General features: G+C 45.3%; 1 protein-coding gene and 1 long non-coding RNA gene across 3 annotated transcripts; both read left to right on the top strand.

Annotated features, from left to right (window-relative positions):
* Positions 1–345: 345 nt before the first annotated feature.
* On the top strand, positions 346–5,015 carry ARF6 (ARF GTPase 6). Of its 2 annotated transcripts, none has more exons than XM_082230373.1 (2): positions 346–364; positions 1,049–5,015. In XM_082230373.1, the coding sequence occupies exon 2, from the start codon at positions 1,514–1,516 to the stop codon at positions 2,039–2,041; it is 528 nt and encodes a 175-aa protein (XP_082086499.1). In that variant the 5' UTR covers positions 346–364; positions 1,049–1,513; the 3' UTR covers positions 2,042–5,015. The 2 variants fall into 2 exon arrangements, with proteins under 2 accessions (XP_082086499.1, XP_082086498.1); XM_082230372.1 differs by lacking the exon at positions 346–364 and adding an exon at positions 734–938.
* Positions 5,016–5,522: 507 nt separating this feature from the next.
* Positions 5,523–21,388, top strand: LOC309529250. The gene is made up of 3 exons (XR_014218142.1): positions 5,523–5,767; positions 6,128–7,511; positions 21,277–21,388. It is a non-coding gene; the product is annotated as an uncharacterized lncRNA (long non-coding RNA).
* Positions 21,389–22,561: the final 1,173 nt, after the last annotated feature.

The following is a 22,561-nucleotide window of genomic DNA, read 5'->3' on the forward strand; positions in this document are numbered from 1 at the left end:
CAGGACAGATAAGCTTTGCATGAGAACAGCTGCAATTCAGGAGGGGGCGTGGTCTGCATTCCTCTTCTCCCTCTCTTACATATCTTCCCTTCAGGCAAGGGAGCGCTTAACAAGAGGCCGCAAATATGTCAAATACTGCTATTTTATCTCGCTTCCCATCCACGTGCGTGGCCCTTTAAGGAGACGCCAGGCCGAGTCGCGCAGCAACTGACGCAGATCGCGCGTTCTCGGCTCATGGGGATGACACGAGGCGCGTGCGCAGTTCCGTCTCTGAGACCGTTCCTCCGGATCATGCGCAGTAGAGAGAGGCCACGTTAGGTGAGAAGGCCACCACGCTTGCGCGGTCTTCGGCCGGACCCTTGAGGTAAATTCTCCCCGTGGGGGTTTCTCTTCCGGGATTGGCGACTGGAAATGCGGCTGCGCGAAATGGAACCGCGCATGCGCACATGCCAGTCCGAGAGGAGACGACCTGAGGTGTTATTTCCCCCTCTCTTTCTGTCTCGGCACTCGGGGAAGGGAAAAGGCGCGGCGTTTAAACGCCGAGCTGAATGGTGGAAGGAACAGAACCGCCCGTCGAGGCTCCCTGTGAAGGGAGCGGGCGACCCACTGAGCATGCGCAAAGGCTTCGTTTCCCGCCCTGACTCTGCGCGTGCGCATTCCGGGTTTAAACTGCGCGCGCGCGCGCGCTTCCCTCCCCCCGTCTTATAGGCGGGGCCGCTTCCCTTTCGCAAGTCGGTGGGGCGAGGGAGGGAGCGAGTTGCGCGCATGCGCGTCGCCGCCGGCCGCCTCGAGCCAGCGAAGCCAGGCAAGGGAGTTTGTGAGGGAAGAGGCGAGGCGGGCCGGCTGGGCAGGAGGGCCCCTTCTCCCACCCGGAAAGGCCGGCCGGCCGGCGGACGGCCCAGCTCGCTGGCGCTGAGGGAGAGCCGGCGCCCCCTGAGGTAAGTGCGGGCGGCGGCCAGGGCTTCCCTTCTCCTCCCTCCCCCTCACGCCGCCCCTGACGGAGCCTCCGACTGACTCTCCCCCTCCTCCCCTTCTCTTTTCTCCTCAGAGCGCCGAAGCGACGCCCGGGGGAGCCCAGCAGAGCGCGGGGAGGCTCCCGGGCCTGCTCTGACTGACGGGCGAGGAGACCTCGCGAGCCCCGCCCCCTCGCGCCAAGCCCCGCCCCTCGCCCGCGAGGCCACGCCCCTCTTCGTCTCAAGTCAAACATCTCCCCCCCCCCCGTTCCTTCTCTTGGTGCATATAAGTGGGGGCTGCATTATTCCTCTTCTTCCCCCCTCCCTCCTCCCCCAAAGCCCCTTCCTCAAGTTCTTGGGCCCCATAGAGACCAGTAAACCTCTGGTCTTTCCCCTGTCCAGGTGTGGTCCCCCCCCCCAACCACGCCACCCGTGTGGATTACTTGGCGGGTGCGGCAGCAGCCCCTTCCCTGCTCCTCTTCTTCTTCTTCTCCCACCCACCCCCTAACCCTCTGCCCCCCTCTCCCCCCGTGGATGCCTGCCTCCCCCCGGCCGCCATCATGGGCAAGGTGCTGTCCAAGATCTTTGGCAACAAGGAGATGCGGATCCTGATGCTGGGCCTGGACGCGGCGGGCAAGACCACCATCCTGTACAAACTCAAGCTGGGCCAGGCGGTCACGACGATCCCCACCGTGGGCTTCAACGTGGAGACCGTGACTTACAAAAACGTCAAGTTTAACGTGTGGGACGTCGGGGGCCAGGATAAGATCCGGCCGCTGTGGCGGCACTACTACACGGGCACCCAGGGCCTGATCTTTGTGGTGGACTGCGCTGACCGGGACCGCATAGACGAGGCCCGGCAGGAGCTTCACCGCATCATCAACGACCGGGAGATGCGGGATGCCATCATCCTGATCTTTGCCAACAAGCAGGACCTTCCCGACGCCATGAAGCCCCACGAGATCCAAGAGAAACTAGGCCTGACCCGAATCAGGGATAGGAATTGGTATGTTCAGCCGTCCTGTGCCACCTCGGGAGACGGACTCTACGAAGGGCTGACATGGTTAACATCTAACTATAAATCCTAATGATCATTAAAAATTAAAAAAAAGACAAACTATTACTAGTCTTCAAGAGAGTTTAGCGGGGAAAGAAATACTTGCTTCCCGAGAAAGAATGATCCTCCATACTAAAATGTTCTGAAATTAAGCATCCATAGGATTACAATGATTGCTCACCTCTTCGCCAGTTACCACCCTTTTCTTCCACATACTTGACTGGATCCCCAGTTTAATACAATTCTTGCTTGGTGTTAAGATGCTCTAATCTTCAACTGTGAATGAACACAAGCACTAGTTTATATGGCAAGCTTCCAGCGACATGGGGGGGGAGGGGGGAAGGAGACATATAGCTTTGCAAAACAACTTTTCTCATACTATGAGAGCCCTTGGTTATGATGATTTGACTTCATTTGTTTTGAGTCTTGGGGCTTAAGGCATCACCTTTTTAAATGTATGCTTTCTGATTTAGTTCCCCCTGACCCCCCCCTCCATTATCATCTGCTGTAGATTTGCTTCCTTTTTTCAACCATGCAGAATATGTTGATAGGTCTCTTGTTATCTAGTAAACTGAAAACCATTGCTTATGAACAAACTGCAGTCTGTCCTCTTTATGGTGAGAGCTTACCTGTAACCAGAAACTAAAATTTTCATCTCCTTTATCTGGCCTTTTGACAAATCGGAAGGGTAGCATTTAGAATAAATGTATGGTTGCTTACTGGGCCCAGTGATGGCCGGGTAATTCAAGAACCACTTCAAAATGTTAGCTGCAGGAGGTTATGAACCAAATATAATGCATGATTAAGGATGCAAATAAGTTTCCATTCTAAATAGCAACCGTATGCAGGATGAAACGAGACTAGTGTCAAACCACAGTTCCTGTACTTTGCATTGTAAAGTTAATTTTTCTGCTGCAATATTAAGTAGTTGCATTACTTTCCAGTTTCAGTGCAAATATGCTTTCATTCCATAAAGTGCAGCAATAATTCGTAAGAATAATGTGTGATGTACACATTATTTTAAAAAAAAATCATAAACTTGTAGTCAAAACTTGAATGTTAAAAACTCTTCCTGTCTTAATAATTGAGACAAAGGTGGCAGCATCACAATTGGTCTAAAAGCTTCTAAAAACTTAAGTAGATTATTTGTAGACCTTCTAGCTTGGCTTCTAAGACGCATCTTTATTAACTTGAGGGGGTGGGGGGGGTAGCCTGCATCTGCATCTATACTATGATTTGAATAAGTCACTCTTAAGAATTTATTGCGATGTACTAATATGAAGGAAGGATGTGGCAACTTGGTTTTGCAGATACTACTAATTAAATGGAACAAATGAGTGTCTTTGGAAGTTGCTTCCCTTTCATCTGTTACAAAACCATACTGAATTCACGCAGGCAGTGACAGACAAATTCTAGACTTCTGTTCTGGTAGTCCCTTTATTTGGTCTGCTTTGGATGTATAAAGCCCTTTGGAAGGGTAGCAATGATTCAGGTGGAGAGTGAGCAAACGACTATGAATGTAAACTTCCACGTTCCGTTCTTCAAGGGCAAGCATCTCATTTGTCATATCGCAGCTTTCAAATGTCTGATTAGTTGTATGGGGGAATATGATTGTGAATTCAGGTTAGCATAAAAATGGTTTCAATCAAGTATTAATACTAGGTGCAAAAAATGTAAAGCAGCTGGTTCCTATTCAGCCTTAAGGATTAATTTCAGATTTCCTCAAGGAGTAAAACTCATCTGAGGAATTTTAGGAATGTATTGCTACAAAACCAGAAGAAAATTGCTTTTGTTAAAGGGTATGAGTTTGAAATAAAATTGGGGCATTACACTACACTTCTTCAGTGTTGATTTTGCTACTTAAATTGTGGACTCTAGAGCTTGTACCAAAGATATTTGAGGGGGATAAAGTAATGAGAAATTAATTTCTTAGAACTGAATGCTTAGCATCATTAACAGAAAAAAACTTGAGCTCTGATCCTGAATAAACATATATCATAGTTATTTGGATTTTTTACTTCCTCCAAATTGGATGCAGATTATTCACATAAAATAATTTTTAGGATCAGAACAAAAATTAATTTTCATCGGAAAAACGGCAGCGGTTCACAAAAAGTTCACTAAAGCAACAAATTTGTGAGAGAATCGAACAAAAATGCTACATTCTGGTTGCAATAAAAATAAATTTAGAATCTTTCTTCCTGACAGCATTGGCAAGAGTGGTAATGCAAACAAAAAGTCCACAAAACAGTTAAGTGTAGTCTTCTGGAATAACTAAAGCCAAGCACAAAGTAGTTGCCTAAACTGGAAAACTTGAAGATCTGTTACTAGTTCTCAAACTTTCATATAAATCTTAACTGCAGTAAAAACATGGGTGGTTTTACCTTTGGTGAAGGGTTTATTGTATCTTTTCTCTCACCAAGACAGAATCAAATTGTCATATAACTTATACATTAATTTGAAATCGTTACTTGGTATGTCAATTTTGTTCCTCCAAGTGTGCCAGTTTTTTAGGTAAAAAAAGATAAATATTAATTCTGGTTTTGTTTTCCCCTTTAAATTGCCAGTCTTTGGTGGGAAACATGAAGTTGAAAAATGTGTGACAAATGCATCAAATAACTTTTGATACTGAACAAAAATTAGTAAAGTTTCATTTTAAGTGTCTCTTTCAAAGAAACAACGTTTTGTGTTCTCTCTGGCTCAAAGGTAGCCATAAAAATTGATGACTTTGGAGATTTATCTGCAGCTTGCAAGATAAAATGCAATCTTAGAATTCAACTTCTTTGGGGGGAAAAGGTTCAGTACATCCAACTTCTGTGTTCATGTGACTCTATAAAGTGCAACTGAATCCGTTTTTGAATGGCGTTAACTTTGTCTGATAAGTGAATGAGTCTGTAGACTGTGATCTCCCTGAATAAAGTAAACAGGATTTTTTGTGTTCGCAATATGGTTGTAGTGTTGGTAAAAGAACTAATAAGCAGAAAATAAAGCAATTATAAAGTGCAGTTCTCCTGTTATGTTTGAACGTGGGAGAAATAAGTATATTTGAATACTTGTGTGTGTCATAGTCTTTGGCAGGTGTTAAAAAGTTTGCCTGCGGGGAGGATTCTTAGGGGTGAGGAGAGTTTTTTGGGGGGTGGGTTTTTTAACTAAGTGAAATGTAACTTTATCTGGTGTTGAAAAGTCAAAAGAATATCTGATCCACATGTGTTCCTCAAGGATGATGATGTATTAAACAAAGACAGCTACCGTATTTTTTGCTCTATAAGAGCGAAGTTGGGGAACCTAGTTTTTGGAGGAGGAAAACAAGAAAAAAAAATATTCTGAATCTCAAAAGCCAGAACAGCAAGAGGGATCGCTGCGCAGTGAAAGCAGCAGTCCCTCTTGCTGTTCTGGCTTCTGTGATAGCTGTGCAGCCTGCATTCGCTCCATAAGACGCACACACATTTCCCCTTACTTGTTAGGAAGGGAAAAGTGAGTCTTATAGAGCAAAAAATACGGTATGTAGGACATTTGTGCTGCTTTAAGGAAACGCGCAGCCAACAGGAAAAGGTCTGATTGTCAAGAAGGGATCAGAGCAGTCCCAAAGAGATCAGTACTGGAAGATACTGCACGGAAGGAAGAGCAGGTTTAGAAAATCAATGAGTGCTTTAGAAAGAAAAGTTAGAGAGGAGAGAGTGGTTTAAAACGTGTGACAAATCTCAAATAAGTGAAAAGCACAAGAGAATTTCAGGATGGAGAGTGCAGTAACTATGAGGTAAAGGGACCCCTGACCATTAGGTCCAGTCGTGACCGACTCTGGGGTTGCGGCACTCATCTCGCTTTATTGGCCGAGGGAGCCGGCGTACAGCTTCCAGGTCATGTGGCCAGCATGACTAAGCCGCTTCTGGAGAACCAGAGCAGCGCACGGAAACTCCGTTTACCTTCCCGACGGAGCGGTACCTGTTTATCTACTTGCACTTTGACGTGCTTTCGAACTGCTAGGTTGGCAGGAGCAGGGACTGAGCAACTGGACCTCACCCTGTTGCGGGGATTCGAACCGCCGACCTTCTGATTGGCAGATCCTAGGCTCTGTAGTTTAACCCACAACGCCACCCATGTTCCGAGTAACTATGAGAGGAGGATGTAAAACAGGATTGGGGAACCTATGGCCTTCTAGATGCTTCTGGACTACAACACCTGGCCGCCCTGACCATTGCACATGCTGGCTGACCCTATACTGTACTATGGCTCCAACATTAGTACAGCAGTTGTCTCCAAAGCTGAGTGAAGATGACACCGATTAAAGAAGTCTGTGGAAGTTGACAGGTGCAGCTATTCTCTGTGCATACTAACTTGTAAGCAAGCCTTGCTAGCTATATACATGATAGTAAGCCATACCACGCGCAAATGAATTGCACCCAGTTTGTTCCAACTGGCTTACTTCGGGAGAAAACAAATCACAATCTCTGGTTTAGCAGTGCAGATTCCTTTCCTTCCAGGCCTTTTAAACATCTATTTAATATGTTTAAGTGATGTTTTAGCATCTGGTTTTAGTTTGTTTAATCTGATTAGTGATGTAGTTTTTAGATGGCATGGTTGGTTCCCTCACCCCTAGTTTTATATTATTGCTCTGGTTTGATTTTTTTAAAACTACAGTTTACGTGTTCTATTATGAATTGTTTGTATTTTGGTGTGTGCGTTTCTTATTTTGCGGTATGTTGACTAGCAGCTTATCACATGAGGCGACTAATAAATACAGTCAGTAATAACCAGGGATCATAGTTTTGTTTTTGCTCCTGCATACAGTGATCAATAAGCCAAGAACAAACTTTGGCTACAGATCAGTCTGTTGAGACTGATGATCCTTGGTTTAGACTAAACTGGAGATTGTGGTTTGTTGGAGCAAATCATGGGTTTGTAGTTTACCATGACGTGCAAACTAAACTGCTGTGTTCAGTTGGTTTCGTAAGTTAATGTTCCTATGATAGGTGGAGTTCAGAAAGGTGAATACATTAGTTCTGTGACAGCTGTGAACTGAGAGAAGAGAATGGGAGAGCCAGATACATGGATTGAGGTTTTAGGTAAGATTGGAGAGTTGTAATCAGATTCAGGTCTGACAGGTATACTTTAACCCTAAGGTGGGGAATCTTTTCATTATCTCCCCACCCCTGTTGGGCCAAATTTGATAGATAGGCAGGCAGGCCACCCACCTGTCAATCACCTGACATAATGACATGGGTGATGCTGCACTTTGAAGCCCTGGTTGTCGGAATGTCAAAGTTCAGCATGATCTGTGTGAAAGGCTTTTGCTAGTGGGCAGGTTTATGGAGGCTCAAAAGAGCAACACAGAGCGATTTGAAAGTTCTTTGCAGCTCTCAAAATGCGGGGCCCCATTGTAAATACAGTGGTACCTCAGGTTACATACGCTCCAGGTTACACACTCCACTAAGCCAGAAATAGTGCTTCAGGTTAAGAACTTTGCTTCAGGATAAGAACAGAAATCGGGCTCCGGCGGCGCGGTGGTAGCAGGAGGCCCCATTAGCTAAAGTGGTGCTTCAGGTTAAGAACAGTTTCAGGTTAAGTACGGACCTCCGGAACGAATTACGTACTTAACCCGAGGTACCACTGTATAGTATTCAGCTGTATCATATTTTTCTCTCTCCATCAACACTTGTTAGTTAAAATAGTCTAAATCAGTTGCATATATATGACTAAATTATCTGACTTTCAATAGGGGACTCTGATTCACTTACTAAGTTTAAAGTACTGGGTCCCCCCCTGTGCATGGAGTTCGAAGGATATGCACAACATCTAAATTTGGTGTTCAAAAACCTACTTCAAGAGTGAATGACGTCTGTTGTGTTGTCTTTTCAAAGTTAATGGTGGTGGTGCCAGGGATAAATCTATTAAAATGGAGAGATCACTGTCATTACTGAATTACGGTGCTTTGCATGTAATTTAAGTTTTATTTTGTGACAGGCCAAATTTAAATAACAGGTGGGTCATTCTACACCAAATCACCTGATTTTAATACTCGACCATTTGGGTCTGAAATAACTCAAATATTGGGCCTGAAATAACTCACATATTCATGAGAATAGTTAAAATTGTACCCTCATGCTACAATGTTATCTGATGTTTTTGGACCAAAAACATCTTTAAAAATTAATTTGAGGTTATCTCATAGGTATGTACACACACAAAAATTTTGAACAAAATCTGAGACGTGAGAGCACATAGCACCAGGTGATTTGGCGTGGAATGACCCAGATGTGGTAAAGCTTATGTCAGAAGACTTAAAGTAATGTTGTTGGTAGTCTAGGTGCCTTATTGTTTTTAAATGCGGGAATTGCTTTTGCATGGAAGCTTTTGAAATCTGTTTAAATTGCTGCTCCAAACAGTTTTGGCTTTTAACTCGTGTTTATGGCTTTATTATGACATTTACATGACCTATGTATACGTGAGAGAACAGGATTCAAAATTACAGTGGCTTCATGACATGTGACAGTAACTTAAAATTAATCTTAAAACTGTCAGCCACCCAAGGCGAGTTCACATAGGCCAATAGCCTAATTATAGACAAAATAAAAAGGGACAGATTCCCAAGCCCAGATGCACCCACCCAAGAATTCTAAAAGATATCAGATGTGAAATTTGTGGTCTAATAACAAAAATAGGGACGCGGGTGGTGCTGTGGGTTAAACGACAGAGCCTAGGACTTGCCGATCAGAAGGTCGGCAGTTCAAATCCCGGCGATGGGGTGAGCTCCTGTTGCTTGGTCCCTGCTCCTGCCAACCTAGCAGTTCGAAAGCATCTCAAAGTCAAGTAGATAAATAGGTACCGCTCCGGCGGGAAGGTAAATGGCGTTTCCGAGCACTGCTCTGGTTCACCAGAAGCGGCTTAGTGATGCTGGCCACATGACCCGGAAGCTGTACACCGGCTCCCTCAGCCAATAAAGCAAGATGAGCGCCGCAACCCCAGTCGGCCACGACTGGACCTAATGGTCAGGGTCCTTAACAAAAATATGTAAGTTGCTCAGTTCAGTCGCCATACCAGAGGACTTGAAAGTAGGCAATGTAACACCAGTTTTCAAAAAGGGATTGGGGGTGGTGTGGAATCCTGAAAATTACGGACCAGTTAGTTTAACACCTGTCCCAGGAAAGCTGGTAGAAAGTATTGTTAAAGATAAAATAACTGAACATATAGAATCATAGAATCATAGAGTTGGAAGAGACCACAAGGGCCATCGAGTCCAACCCCCTGCCAAGCAGGAAACACCATCAAAGCACTCCTGACATATGGTTGTCAAGCCTCTGCTTAAAGACCTCCAAAGTTGGAGACTCCACCACACTCCTTGGCAGCAAATTCCACTGTCAAACAGCTCTTACTGTCAGGAAGTTCTTCCTAATGTTTAGGTGGAATCTTCTTTCTTGTAGTTTGGATCCATTGCTCCGTGTCCGCTTCTCTGGAGCAGCAGAAAACAACCTTTCTCCCTCCTCTATGTGACATCCTTTTATATATTTGAACATGGCTATCATATCACCCCTTAACCTCCTCTTCTCCAGGCTAAACATGCCCAGCTCCCTTAGTCGTTCCTCATAAGGCATCGTTTCCAGGCCTTTGACCATTTTGGTTGCCCTCCTCTGGACACGTTCCAGTTTGTCAGTGTCCTTCTTGAACTGTGGTGCCCAGAACTGGACACAGTACTCCAGGTGAGGTCTGACCAGAGCAGAATACAGTGGCACTATTACTTCCCTTGATCTAGATGCTATACTCCTATTGATGCAGCCCAGAATTGCATTGGCTTTTTTAGCTGCCGTGTCACACTGTTGGCTCATGTCAAGTTTGTGGTCAACCAAGACTCCTAGATCCTTTTCACATGTACTGCTCTCAAGCCAGGTGTCACCCATCTTGTATTTGTGCCTCTCATTTTTTTTGCCCAAGTGCAATACTTTACATTTCTCCCTGTTAAAATTCATCTTGTTTGTTTTTGCCCAGTTCTCTAATCTGTCAAGGTCGTTTTGAAGTGTGATCCTGAAGAACAAGACTTGCTGGAGCAGAACCAACATGGCTTCTGCCAGGGCAAGTGTATCACAAACCTATTGGAGTTCTTTGAGAGTGTCCACAAGTATATAGATCAGGGGTCAGCAACCCGCGGCTCCGGAGCCGCATGTGGCTCTTTTACACCTTTGCCGTGGCTCCGGGGCGGATACTAGCGAGGGGAGCATTGTGCGCCCCGACACTCCCCACTGTGGCGGGCACTGTACTGGCTGTGACGTCGCATGGGGGCGGTGCATGCGTTAGTCACGCACTGTCCCGACGTCACCTTCCCGCCCGCCCGCTACATTGTAAGGGGCATGTACGCTGGTCACTGCATTGAAAGGGGGCATGTACGCTGGTCACTGTTTTAAAGGGGAGTGAAGAACACACACACACACAAAAGGTAACTTGTTAATTTAACATTTATTTCTATGAGGAGGAGTAATTCTGAGGGGTGAAACAAAGAAATAATAAATCAAGTGACAAAAAAGTTATTTTTATAATGACGAGTTTTGCAGCTCCCAGTTTTTTTTCTTCGGAAACGGGTCTAAGTGGCTCTTTTTGTCTTAAAGGTTGCAGACCCCTGATATAGATAGAGCTGACTCAGTACTCAGAGGGTACTTGGACCTTGCCAAAGAGCTGAGTGCTCATGGAATAAGAGGAGGGGTCCTCTTGTGGATCAGGAATTGGTTAAGTACCAGGAAGTGGGAAGTACAAACAACTGACTAGCTATGCTGTGCAAGGCAGAGCTACAGCTAGACTGGTTTACCAACTGGAAAGCTCTCGGATTGTCAGGACCAGGGTGTGTCACTTAGCATGTGGATCAGTGAGACGGTGGCGCCACACAGCCTTTCCTCAACTTGCCGATTCCCAGAGTAGATAATACCAGCTGAGCCAGATTTTTGTGTTTAGTCTTGCCTAGGTAACAAAGCTATGAAGATGTGCAAAGCATCCCAGATAAACGGCTAGTCCAGCCTTGCAGTCTGGTAGAACAAATCCACAATCTCCCAAAATCAAACTGTTCCGTTGAGCTGCTGAGCTGGCTTTTGCCAAGTTTTTTCCCCTTTTTTTCTAATGTTTGACTTGGATTTGCAGTTGTCCTGTCATCTGCTGTCTGAATGCAGCCTAACTTTTCCTTTTATCCCTTTAACGTCTTTCATTGCATAATGTATGGGTTTCTGCCATGTAAATCTCTGCCGCACTTAGCCTTCTTTCTGTGCTGAGCATACAGGCAAAGGCTGGAAGGAACTGGCTACATTCTGCCTTCAAGCCATGTTTATCATCCTCAGGGGAGGCGCTCCGTACTGCAAATCAAAAACCTCTGTTCTGCAGGACACCAAATCCTCTCTTAAAACACCCCCTGAGATGGTTATATTTTCTTCCCCTATCTGCATGATTTAATGTTGTTCAGAAATACTGAGTTATGTATAAATTTTAGAACAGCGGCTGTGTTAGGGCACAACTGGGTGTTAGAATTCTGAGCTGCTACTGAAAGCCCTTGTGGGAAACACATGTGTCTTGTGGTACCCCAAAGCTTAGCAGATCACTTCCCACATGAGCTTCCACAGCCATCAGACTCCCACAAATGAGCTTGACACCATAAGACGGTTAGCCTTTGAGGTGCCACAATGCAATTTGTTGATTCCAATTTGTGTGTGTGTGTGTGTGTGTGTGTGTCAGCCTTTGGAAAGACAGAAATGCAAAGTGTGTGCCAGCAAGTGTAGGGTAAGTCCCACCAGAAATAATTTAACAAATGGCATGGGATTTACCCCTCGGCCCTGCAAATATATTTCGCGCCACTTTGGGCTGTATCCAACTAAGTCATGCTCAGAATAGACTGACTGAAATCAATGGACTGAAATTAATCGGCTCCATTGATTCCAGCAGGTCTGCTCTGAGTGTTACTTAGTTGAAGTCAATTCTGTGTCTATAAAACAGCCTGATATGGTACATATGAAGAAGAATTTTCTTGTTCTGTTCCTTGTCATTCAAACAGTGTTCAAATAAGGGCTGGTAGTCTCAAGGGAGTCTGTGGCCTGGTTCTGGTCGCTTGTAAGAATAGCTGTTGTCCTGTGTCCTAAAAGCACACAATACTGTATGGCTCCAATAAGTCCAGGATTGCTACACCACTGCTTCCTGCTACAATTGAACTGGGAAACTCTTGTTTTAATCTCTTATCAACAGAGATATCCTGGTCTGTATTTGGGTATTAAAGCAGTTTTCTGATATGAATGTTATAGGGAAGCAGTGGTTTAACAGCTCCTAGAAGTCACCTTGTATTATTGTGCACAAAGGAAAAGGGGATGCTGGAACCTGGGAGCCCTGACTTGTGTTTTTGGTCTAATAAATCATGGTTTACTTAACCAAAAACTCACCCTTTGAACTGGGTGACTATGGAATCTGTGTTGACGATGAGAGAGTCCAAATGAGGCTTAAGGCTAGCTTCTTCCACAACTAATGCCAGGTTCCTCACTCTTCCATAAAATGTGTATTTTGCCATTCCTACAGGCGTGCTCCCTCTTAAAGTACAAATACCTACTCAAAAGTAAATCCCATTGAATTAAAATGGGATTAACTCACAGGTAAGTGTGCGTAGGATTGCAGGCGTAGTGGGTTTCTTGTAAGACCAGCACCTGGACTGCACCATGCATTCCTCCTGTAATAGAATCATAGAATCCTAGAGTTGGAAGAGACCACAAGGGCCATTGAGTCCAACCCCTGCCAAGCAGGAAACACCATCAGAGCACTCCTGACATATGGTTGTCAAGCCTCTGCTTAAAGACCTCCAAAGTAGGAGACTCCACCACACTCCTTGGCAGCAAATTCCACTGTCAAACAGCTCTTACTGTCAGGAAGTTCTTCCTAATGTTTAGGTGGAATCTTCTTTCTTGTAGTTTGGATCCATTGCTCCGTGTCCGCTTCTCTGGAGCAGCAGAAAACAACCTTTCTCCCTCCTCTATGTGACATCCTTTTATATATTTGAACATGGCTATCATATCACCCCTTAACCTCCTCTTCTCCAGGCTAAACATGCCCAGCTCCCTTAGTCGTTCCTCATAAGGCATCGTTTCCAGGCCTTTGACCATTTTGGTTGCCCTCCTCTGGACACGTTCCAGTTTGTCAGTATTGATTGAAATCTTTATTCCACTATATCCCTGTTCCTTTCCTTACTAATGCCTCCATGGATTTTTTAATACAAATTCAAAATGTAAAGTGTGAGATGTTCTTTGCCCTCGTGTTAGCTGGATGGAATGACACAGAAGCAAGATTTGCCCAGGGCACTTCACAACAATAACGACTATTTGTACCTCACCCATTGGACTGGGTTTCCCCAGCCACTCTGGGTTGCTTACAGTATATATTAAAAATTGTGTTTATGAGGATAAAACTGAACCTTGACGCACAGCTTGTATAAAAGAGTAGTATGCAAATGTGTCAAAACAGACTTAAAAATAAAATGATGTTGCTTGCCCAGTCCCACAGGTTAAGCTCAAAACAACTAGCACACACACATTCTCAATTCTCTGTTTTCCCTAAGCATGTTTTATTGAAACATTTTACATGAAACCACACCATTTCCTCTCCACTTTTGTACTGTAGGGGGGTCCACTTTTGTACTGTGAATGCAGAGATCACCCTAGCAAAGTTTGCATTACGTCATCCTGTTTGTCCCGTTGAGAGATTATGTTGAGCCATAATTTGTGGGCCAGCAATGACTAAAGTGAATTGTTGACAGTGTTGTTTATGACTTGGAGGGGTGGGGTGGCGCAGACCAGGGCCTCCCCTCCCATGCCAATGAAGTAGATGTGATGATGCGGTCAGAATGAAGTAATTCTAGATTAACTCCTTTGTGAATCTTGGAACAGGCACTCACTAAGAGTGGAGATTGAACCTCCTTGTATCAACAATTGTTAATCATTGTATTAACAATTCTAAAAATCTGATATTAACAATGCGCCACTTGTGTGAGTTAATGTGTATTAATTCATGCCTATCAAAGTGATAAATAAAAAGTGTTGCCGACCCCCCCCCCAGTGGCAACTAGACATTCTGTTTTGGTGCCCACATCCCAGGTCCCAGAAGCCATTTGGCTCCTAGCTTTTCTATCCCAGTTTGTAACACTGCTCCCGTCTTTCCTCCCTTCTCCATTTTATCACAACCCTGTGAGCTGTGTCTTGTGCATCTCAAAAAGTCCTATTTTATGATCTGGCGGTACAAACAGTAACCTCAGTGAAACTACTGTATTTTTCACTCTAGAAGACACACTTTCCCCCTCCTAAAAGTAAGGGGAAATGTGTGTGCGTCTTATGGGGCGAGTGCAGGCTGATCAGCTATCCCTGAAGCCAGACTATCAAGAGGGGTCGGTGCGCACTGATTCCGCTTGTGCTCCTGGCTTCAGGGATAGCTGCGCGAAGCCTCTTCAGGGCAATGGGAGGAACTCTCTCCCTCCCCTGAAGACGCTTGGCACAGCTATCCCTGAAGCTGTGGAGAGGCGCTGCACAGAGAGGGAGAGCTGCGCAGCGCCCCTTCAGCGAAGCGGGAGGAGAAACAGAGCCCCTCTGATTCTCCTCCCGTTTTGCTGGAGAAGCACTGTGCAGAGGGAGAGAATATTTTTTTCTTGTTCTCCTCTAAAACTAGGTGCATCTTATGGTTGGGTGCATCTTATATAGAGCGAAAAATACATTAAATGAATTTGGGTATGATCAGCCAGGATGGCGAAACCACCCAGGAATCCTCTGTTGACTTGAGTCCTTTATAGGAAAGACAGGCTGTATGTGGAATAATAGATCTCGAAATGCTACTTGTCATTTAAACTGCTGGACTTACATTCCAAGTGTGCTAGTGAGGATAAGCTGGTTCTCAAAATCAGAGCAACCAGCAGAGGCAAGAGTTGACAGAAGTGTTGAATTCCTCTTTGGATCCCATCTTTCTCATGTAAACTGCTTCCAGTATTCCAGTTATTCCATATTATTCTAACAGCAGCCCTTGGCGGTAGGATAAGCTGTGAAATCTGACAAGCCGAAGGTTACCCAGTGAGCCTTAGGACTGTGTATGGCTTTGAAACTTGATCTGAGGTGTGATCCCACCTCTGTACAGCAACATTAGCAGGGACAGCTTTCTGGTTTCTGGTGTGTTTCTGAAATTGCAGTGGGTTGGACTAAATGACCCTTTGGGTCCCTTCCAACTGTACAGTGCTCCACTCCTACGATCCTATCTAGTGGTGCTACTTGGTGTGCAAAAGTGACTGTTGGACATGAAACAAACTTCAAAGCCTTGTTCATCTGTGAATTTAATTTAACAATGCAATTCACATTCAGGGTTTCCTGAGTGCTAGATATAGCCCTCCTGTGACCAAAGACTGTTCCACTCCATTGTAGTACTAGGCGTTAAGCTGTTCAGCCCTGCCTTAAGCAAACATTCGCTGTGAAAGCAGGCAGGGTTATTGCCATGTTGCTAATGCAAAACAAGTACTTCCAGCTTTTCAATTACCACTTCTCTTTGCTGGCAAAACATGTTAATCTAATTACTGTATTAGCTAAACATCTGCCATGATGCCCTTTCCTCAACAAGGGGTTGGATTAGTTTGGAATAGTCTGTCGCCTCTTGGTAGTGGCGGTTCCCCTCCCTTTCCTAGACTGAGCAATTTGTTCTTGCTTACTATTACACCTGAGTTAACAAACAGGGTTCTGGACATCTCTCAAACGTTTCCCTGAGCAACCTGCATTTCCGACTTCTGATAGCAGAGGCACTCTCATTTTCTGGATTAAAGTTGCAGGGCACTGATACGGAACGGGGGGGGGGGGGCAATGTCTTCTTCACTACAATATATTTGCTCAATTTCTCTAGGACTCCATCACCCCTCCCCTGTCCTCCATAATCTCTCAAGTAATACTGTCAAAATCCTGTTACAATGTATCCACTCTGTTTCTGCTTTTGCTCTCTAGTACAGAGTAGCTTAGAAATCACTGAAATCTTCAAAAATTGATATAAAATCAGCCGTGGTTCTGATCTGCTCGTTCTCGGTGCCATTCAACTCAGTTCCCCTTGGACTCCATGATGCTATCCCCACTTCCATAATCCCCGAAGCGGCAGGTCACGTACACAGGAACTTCTTAATCCTGTCAGATAGTCTTGCAAAATCCTTCCTTCGGGCAATATTAGGTGGCAGACGATGCATATCTCTGACCCATTGTCTTGCCACCACCGGTACTCAATAAATGTGTATCTATGTATATTTCCCGCTCCGCATATCCCCCCTCCCTCATCCGAAAATGCTAATTAATGTAATCCCACCTTTTCATAATGTATTCATGACGTGTAAAGTATATTCATGATGTAACTTGTGAAACCCAACCTTCCCATAATGTATTCGTGACGTTTCATGCACTGTATTCTGGGATATGGAGGGAAATCTCAAAAGTTCATGTCACCCCTTTCTGGCTGTTCAATCTCGCCTTGAACCTGTTGCGCAATAAACTTGGACCTTCTGCAGTTTGCTCCTGTGTCCGGCTGAGCTCATTTTCTTCCGCAGGGACCCACGGACTTAGTCCGATGAGCTGGGTGGCAGAGTAACCCCGCACCCAGATTTTAGCCGTAACAGTTGGCTGCCCAACGTGGGGCTTGCGGTTCTCCCGAGCTGCTGACTGGGGGCCCCGAAATCTTCAGCCGGCTCCAGGCCATTTTGCCTGGGAAGATCCTTTTGGACCCCCAGCCATCTTCTGGGCGGTAATCGAAAGCCCTAGGAGTTCAGCCGGGGAGCAAAAGAGGGATCCAGCCGGCTTATTCATCGATCCCGGGATCATCATAGAAGACGCATGAGTATAAGGAAAAAGGAAAATCCAGTGCACTGGTGGGAAGGGGGTGGAAGTCTCCTGGCAACTGAATTCTCTGCCCTCCTCTCTATCGCTCCTTCTTGCCTTTCTCTTGGTCCGGTTAGTGAGAGAGACCGTGGACCGCTGCTCAACCCGAAAGGGGGGTTCTGAGCTCTATCCCTTTTCCTTAAAATCTCCAGCCAGCCGCACCAATTGGGAGCCCGAAAGTAAGACGGAGAGACCCGACTTGAAAGATAGCCGACTCTCTGCAACGGGCATCCCAGTTGAAAGCAAGGGGTTGGAGCTCTCTTTCCGATCTTCCCGAGCGTCCTTTCTAGGGGGCAGGAAGTGGTCTTGCTTTCTATCCCAATCCCAGCCGCACCGGTCGAGCTACATACCACGTGTACTGTAAGCTCACTTCCGAAAGCAAGGGGGATTTTCGACCCGAAATTCTATCCAGGGACCACCCGATCTGGCACTGCATGGCGCGGGCGTCCAGTAGGGCCCCTTTTCCTGAGATGTGACGATAGGTAGGAGGTTGCCAGGAGGGATAGCCCATGAGGAATTGGGCAGGACCGGCAGAGTGGAAAGAGACCCCAGGTTACAGGAAATAAGGAAATAGGAAATGGAACGCAAGGAACCGGATAGCTAGAGCTCTCTAAAACCCACTAAGGAAGTTGCCAGGCAACTAGAAGCCCCTTCTCCTCTTTACTATACGTCCCTGTACTAAGCATACCAAACCCCTAGACATACCAATCCTAATCAACCCCTCTTTTTCCCCTTCTCTATCCCAGACACCCCCCCCCAAAAAAAAGAAAAAAGCAAAAAAAGCAACAACAGAAACGCATGCATCTATAAAGGGGTACCCAGTCAACCAAGCGTTGTGAGCCCTACCAGTCTGATTACCTGGTGGTGTGTTTGAAGAGGCAAGGAGGCTCATAAAACCATGTGGGACCTTCCTACTAATTTCACTTAATGAAGCCAAAGGTAGTGGCCCATCTCCTTGCAATAACCAACTAAAGGATGAGAATATATATGTTTACATGTTGTCTGTTATGTGTGTTGTCTGTTAATACATATATGAGAAGATGTATGTTTACATGTTGTCTGTTATGTGTGTTGTCTGTTCCTTCTGTCTCTGGCAGACTGCCTTTCTTAAGTGTGCATAGTTTAAACTGCAAGCTTGCTTCAAAATTTAAATCTAAGGAAGCCATGCTGGATCTTAGCAGTCCTAAATAAGACAAAAATTGAGAATGAAGTGTGCAAATGTTTACCCCACCTCTTGCTTTGCCCCAACTTTTGAGATTGTGAGTCTACAGTCTTATTTTGGAAGGTGCTGATAACCTAATGTTTCTGCTGCAAAAGCCTAGTTGAGCCAACTGCTCTCTCAAGCTAAAATGCAGTGTATGTACTTCATTAAGCGTATGCCTATAAAAGTATGGTGTTCATTCAAAGAAAAATATTTGAATCCAGTTTTAACTTTGATTTGGTTGGACAGAAGAGTTATTGTAAGGCTCCTGATATCAGTCTCTATAAGACTTCATGGCCTCTTTTGTTAGAAAATGCCACCCCTCCCCCTTGTTTCACTCTGCCTCTTTCAGTTGTTTTCCCCCTTCTTACTTCTGTGCCAGGTAAATTTACTCCCGAGTAAGAGAGGGGAGGGGGGCAACACTCGTGTATTCCCTTAAAAAAAAAATCAAATCTAGGGCTGCTTTAACTGTGCTTTATAAGAGATCCTCTCCCTATCTTACGAAAACTGTTCACTTCAATCTTCCTTAAATATCATTTCAAACTCACTCAAACTATCTCAAGATCTGCAAAAAGGGTTCTGTGTAACGTTATGTACTTTTATTTTCCTCTTCCTTAGTACATGATAGGAGCATAGATGTTTCCTTTCCCAGCTGTAAATCTGTACTTAAATGTGTATGCCTCTTTGGTAGTACAAATCTTGCTGCAAAATCTTGCTGTGAACCCTATATTTTGGAGGGTTGGACTAGATGAGCCCAGGGTCCCCTTTCAACTCTCCCGATTTGTGGCTGTGTGGAAGGACATGTGTCTGCAAGCATTGGAGGGTACTTCTTAAATTCTGGTGACGTGATGGAGTTGAAATTCAACCTAGCTATGCTCTTTAGTTTTAAAAGGTGAGAGGTGAAGCCCAACTGGTAATATCAAGCATTTAAGTGATTACAGTGTTCATCATTTTGTCTATTATTTAAAAAAAAAATCAAACTTAAAAGTCCATTAAAAGTTTAAGCACATAAAAATTCATATAATCAAGTAGAATTAGCCTTGACCATCCATCCTGTAAATAAAGGGCAGTAAAATTTGTCTGCAGATGGTAAGGCTGAGAATGTTAAAAAAAAAAACAAAAACAAAAACAAAAAAAAATCATATGAATTCTAACTCTCTGGCCATTTTACTCATAAATAAGAGAGCGGTTGATTGTTCCGCGAATGACCAGATAAAATGACCAATAATGATAGTCCTTTCCTGTACATAAAGGAAGCACTCCTGTTGCTTGCGCTGAAATTGCTAGCTTTGGTGAATACTTAAATTGCTGAGTTTCATTTTACCCCCCCCCCAAAAAAAAAGGCTTCTGTAGTCAGTAATGGCCTTATTCATCTGCCCTTGAAGGAGTCTGTTCTTGTGTTCTGAATCTCATCCAGGGTTGCAATGGGGAAACTCCTCCTGAGGGGAGCTGATGCTGCTGTACCAGAACTGGTTGGTAAAAAATGTGGCAGAATTGTTTTCGTGCGGGGAAGGCTGATTGGGAGAAGGCAAGGCCAGAACACTGGATCATGCAGAGAAGCAGTAGGCAGCTGCCTCCTGTGAGTGAGCTCTCGGGATCCATCTCGTTGGCAAACTACAGGCACTGTTGGACACTCACTTGTCAAAGAGATTCAGTCACATATCCAAATGTACAGTGGTACCTCGGGTTACAGGCGCTTCAGGTTACAGACTCCGCTAACCGAGAAATAGTACTTCAAGTTAAGAACTTTGCTTAAGGATGAGGACAGAAATCGTGCGGCGGCAGTGGGAGGCCCCTTTAGCTAAAGTGGTATCTGAGATTAAGAACAGTTTCAGGTTAAGAACAGACCTCCGAAACGAATTAAGTTCTTAACCCGAGGTACCACTGTAGAGACAATTATTCTACCCCCCAATTTTTAACATTACCCTTATCAAATGCAGTTGGCAGAAGATCATTCAACATCAACTTGGATGTCTTTATGAGAGGATTAGATAAATTCATGGAGGACAGGTAAGGTAAAGGACCCCTGGACGGTTAAGTCCAGTCAAAGGCGACTATGGGGTTGCAGCGCTCATCTTGCTTTCAGGCCGAGGGAGCCGGTGTTTGTCCACAGACAGCTTTCCGTGACATGTGGCCAGCAGGGCTAAACCGCTACTAGCGCAACAGGACACCGTGACGGAAACCAGAGCTCATGGAAACGCTGTTTACCTTCCCGCCACAGTGGTACCTATTGATCTACTTGCACTGGTGTGCTTTCAAACTGCTAGGTTGGCAGGAGCTGGGACAAAGCAATGGGAGTTCACCCCATTGCGGGGATTCGAACCGCTGACCTTCCGATCGGCAAGCCCAAGAGGCTCAGTGGTTTAGACCACAGCGCCACCCGCGTCCCTTATGGAGGACAGGGCTGTCAATATGGCTATGCTGTGCCTCCACAGTCGAAGGCAGCAATGTTTCTGTGCACCACAGAAGACGATGCTGGACTGACTAGGTGGGCCATTGGTCTGATCCAGCCGGCTCTTCTTACAATCTTTAGATAAGTTTTTTAAATATTGAGCTTCTTTGGAAATGCAAATTAAAAAATTGGCTACCACTTTGCTGTTTTTGTGACAACAGGCTGCTCCAGCCACCCCTCTAGAATCAGAAAATCAACCAACTTTTGGAGCCAAGCATGGCAAGAATAGATGGTTATGTGCTCTTGGTGCATCCACTCTTCAACAATCGCTTTTCCTCTCGTTTAATGAGCTGGAAGATGGAGTAATGAGGCTGAATTTCCTGCCCAAGACAAAGGGTCTTTCTTCCCAAGGGCTGGGATCCTGTTCCACGTTGCATGTTAAATTCTCATGAACCAGTCATTACGGCTTTTCTCCTAAGCTCTTGGAGCTGCGAGGACAGACTTCTTTTTATCCATTTTACTTCTCTCTCTCACACACACCCCATACATGATTGCGCATAACTCACACTCGCATCATTCATACAGACTGGCATCTGTAGTACTATTGGGTCATTGGGCCTTATGTCAAACAGCATTGCAAGAACCCTTTTCAGCCTTGCAGAAGACATTTGTACAGTGGTACCTCCGGTTACATACGCTTCAGGTTACAGACTCCGCTAACCCAGAAATAGTGCTTCAGGTTAAGAACTTCGCTTCAGGGTGAGAACAGAAATTGTGCTCTGGTGGCGCAGCGGCAGCAGGAGGCCCCATTAGCTAAAGTGGTGCTTCAGGTTAAGAACAGTTTCAGGTTAAGAACAGACCTCCGGAACGAATTAAGTACTTAACCCGAGGTACCACTGTATTAAAATTTTAAAACACCAATTGGAAATGAATGCTGTCCTGTCCCACCCCCCCAAAGAAAAGCAGAGCCTTCATTTTGCCCATAGTGGAACATGGTAACTAGCGGCTAGTAATATTTGCTCTCATTGCTCATCTCTTAACAGCAGTCCAGGGCTTATACAGTATTGCCAAACCTGGAAGTCTAATTCTTAATAATTTGGACTGGTGGTCCTGGCAGACTGCCCTTATTTGAGAAGATAATTTAGTTCCCAACGTATCTAAAGGGCAGAGCTCAAATGACTCCCCTCCCCAATATGGCATGATTTTATTTCATACACGAATATTGAGGCGCATGGTCACTTAGTGTCACCAATCTCTGCAAACGCCAGGTACCACTAATACTTAAAAAGGTAAAGGTACCCCTGCCCGAACGGGCCAGTCTTGACAGACTCTGGGGTTTGTGCGCCCATCTCACATCTATTGGCCGGGGGCCAGCGCTGTCCGGAGACACTTCCGGGTCACGTGGCCAGCGTGACAACGCTGCTCTGGCGAGCCAGAGCCGCACACGGAACGCCGTTTACCTTCCCGCTGGTAAGCGGTACCTATTTATCTACTTGCACCCAAGGGTGCTTTTGAACTGCTAGGTTGGCAGGCGCTGGGACCGAGCAGCGGGAGCGCACCCCGCCGCGGGGATTCGAACCGCCGACCTTTCGATCGGCAAGCCCTAGGCGCTGAGGCTTTAGCCCACAGCGCCACCCGCGTCCCTTCCACTAATACTTAATGGAACCTTTATTCTTAATTGTGGTAGAACCATAAAGCATCACAGCTTGGAAGGAAAGACACGGGGCAGTTCAAAAGGCACAATAAGGTACAGGGTCATACAAAGATTGCCTTGACAATTAATAAAATAGGTAAAAATAAAAGTACTTCCCACCTGTTTGGCTTTCAGTGTGAACAGCACTGAATTTCTGCTCCCTCTAGTACAGACTTAGGGGTGGGCAGGGAGTAGCAGCAAAGATGGGAGACTGGTGTCAGGATTGCCAACCTTTTCGCTAGTGGGCACCAGCACGATCTTGAGGAAGCGCAGGACGGAAGTCTCTGCTCATCAACTGGTGAGCAAAGACTTTATTCTTTTTTTAAAAAAATTGTTAGATTTTCCACCGTGATAACACAAACCACAAAGCAAGATGATACACA

This window comes from Podarcis vaucheri (genome assembly GCF_965113315.1).
Source record: "Podarcis vaucheri genome assembly, chromosome: 1".
NCBI lineage: Eukaryota > Metazoa > Chordata > Lepidosauria > Squamata > Lacertidae > Podarcis > Podarcis vaucheri.

Coding starts and splice junctions, on each gene's coding strand:
- ARF6 (XM_082230373.1), top strand. CDS start 1,514: ATGGGCAAGGTGCTGTCCAAGATCTTTGGCAACAAGGAGATGCGGATC.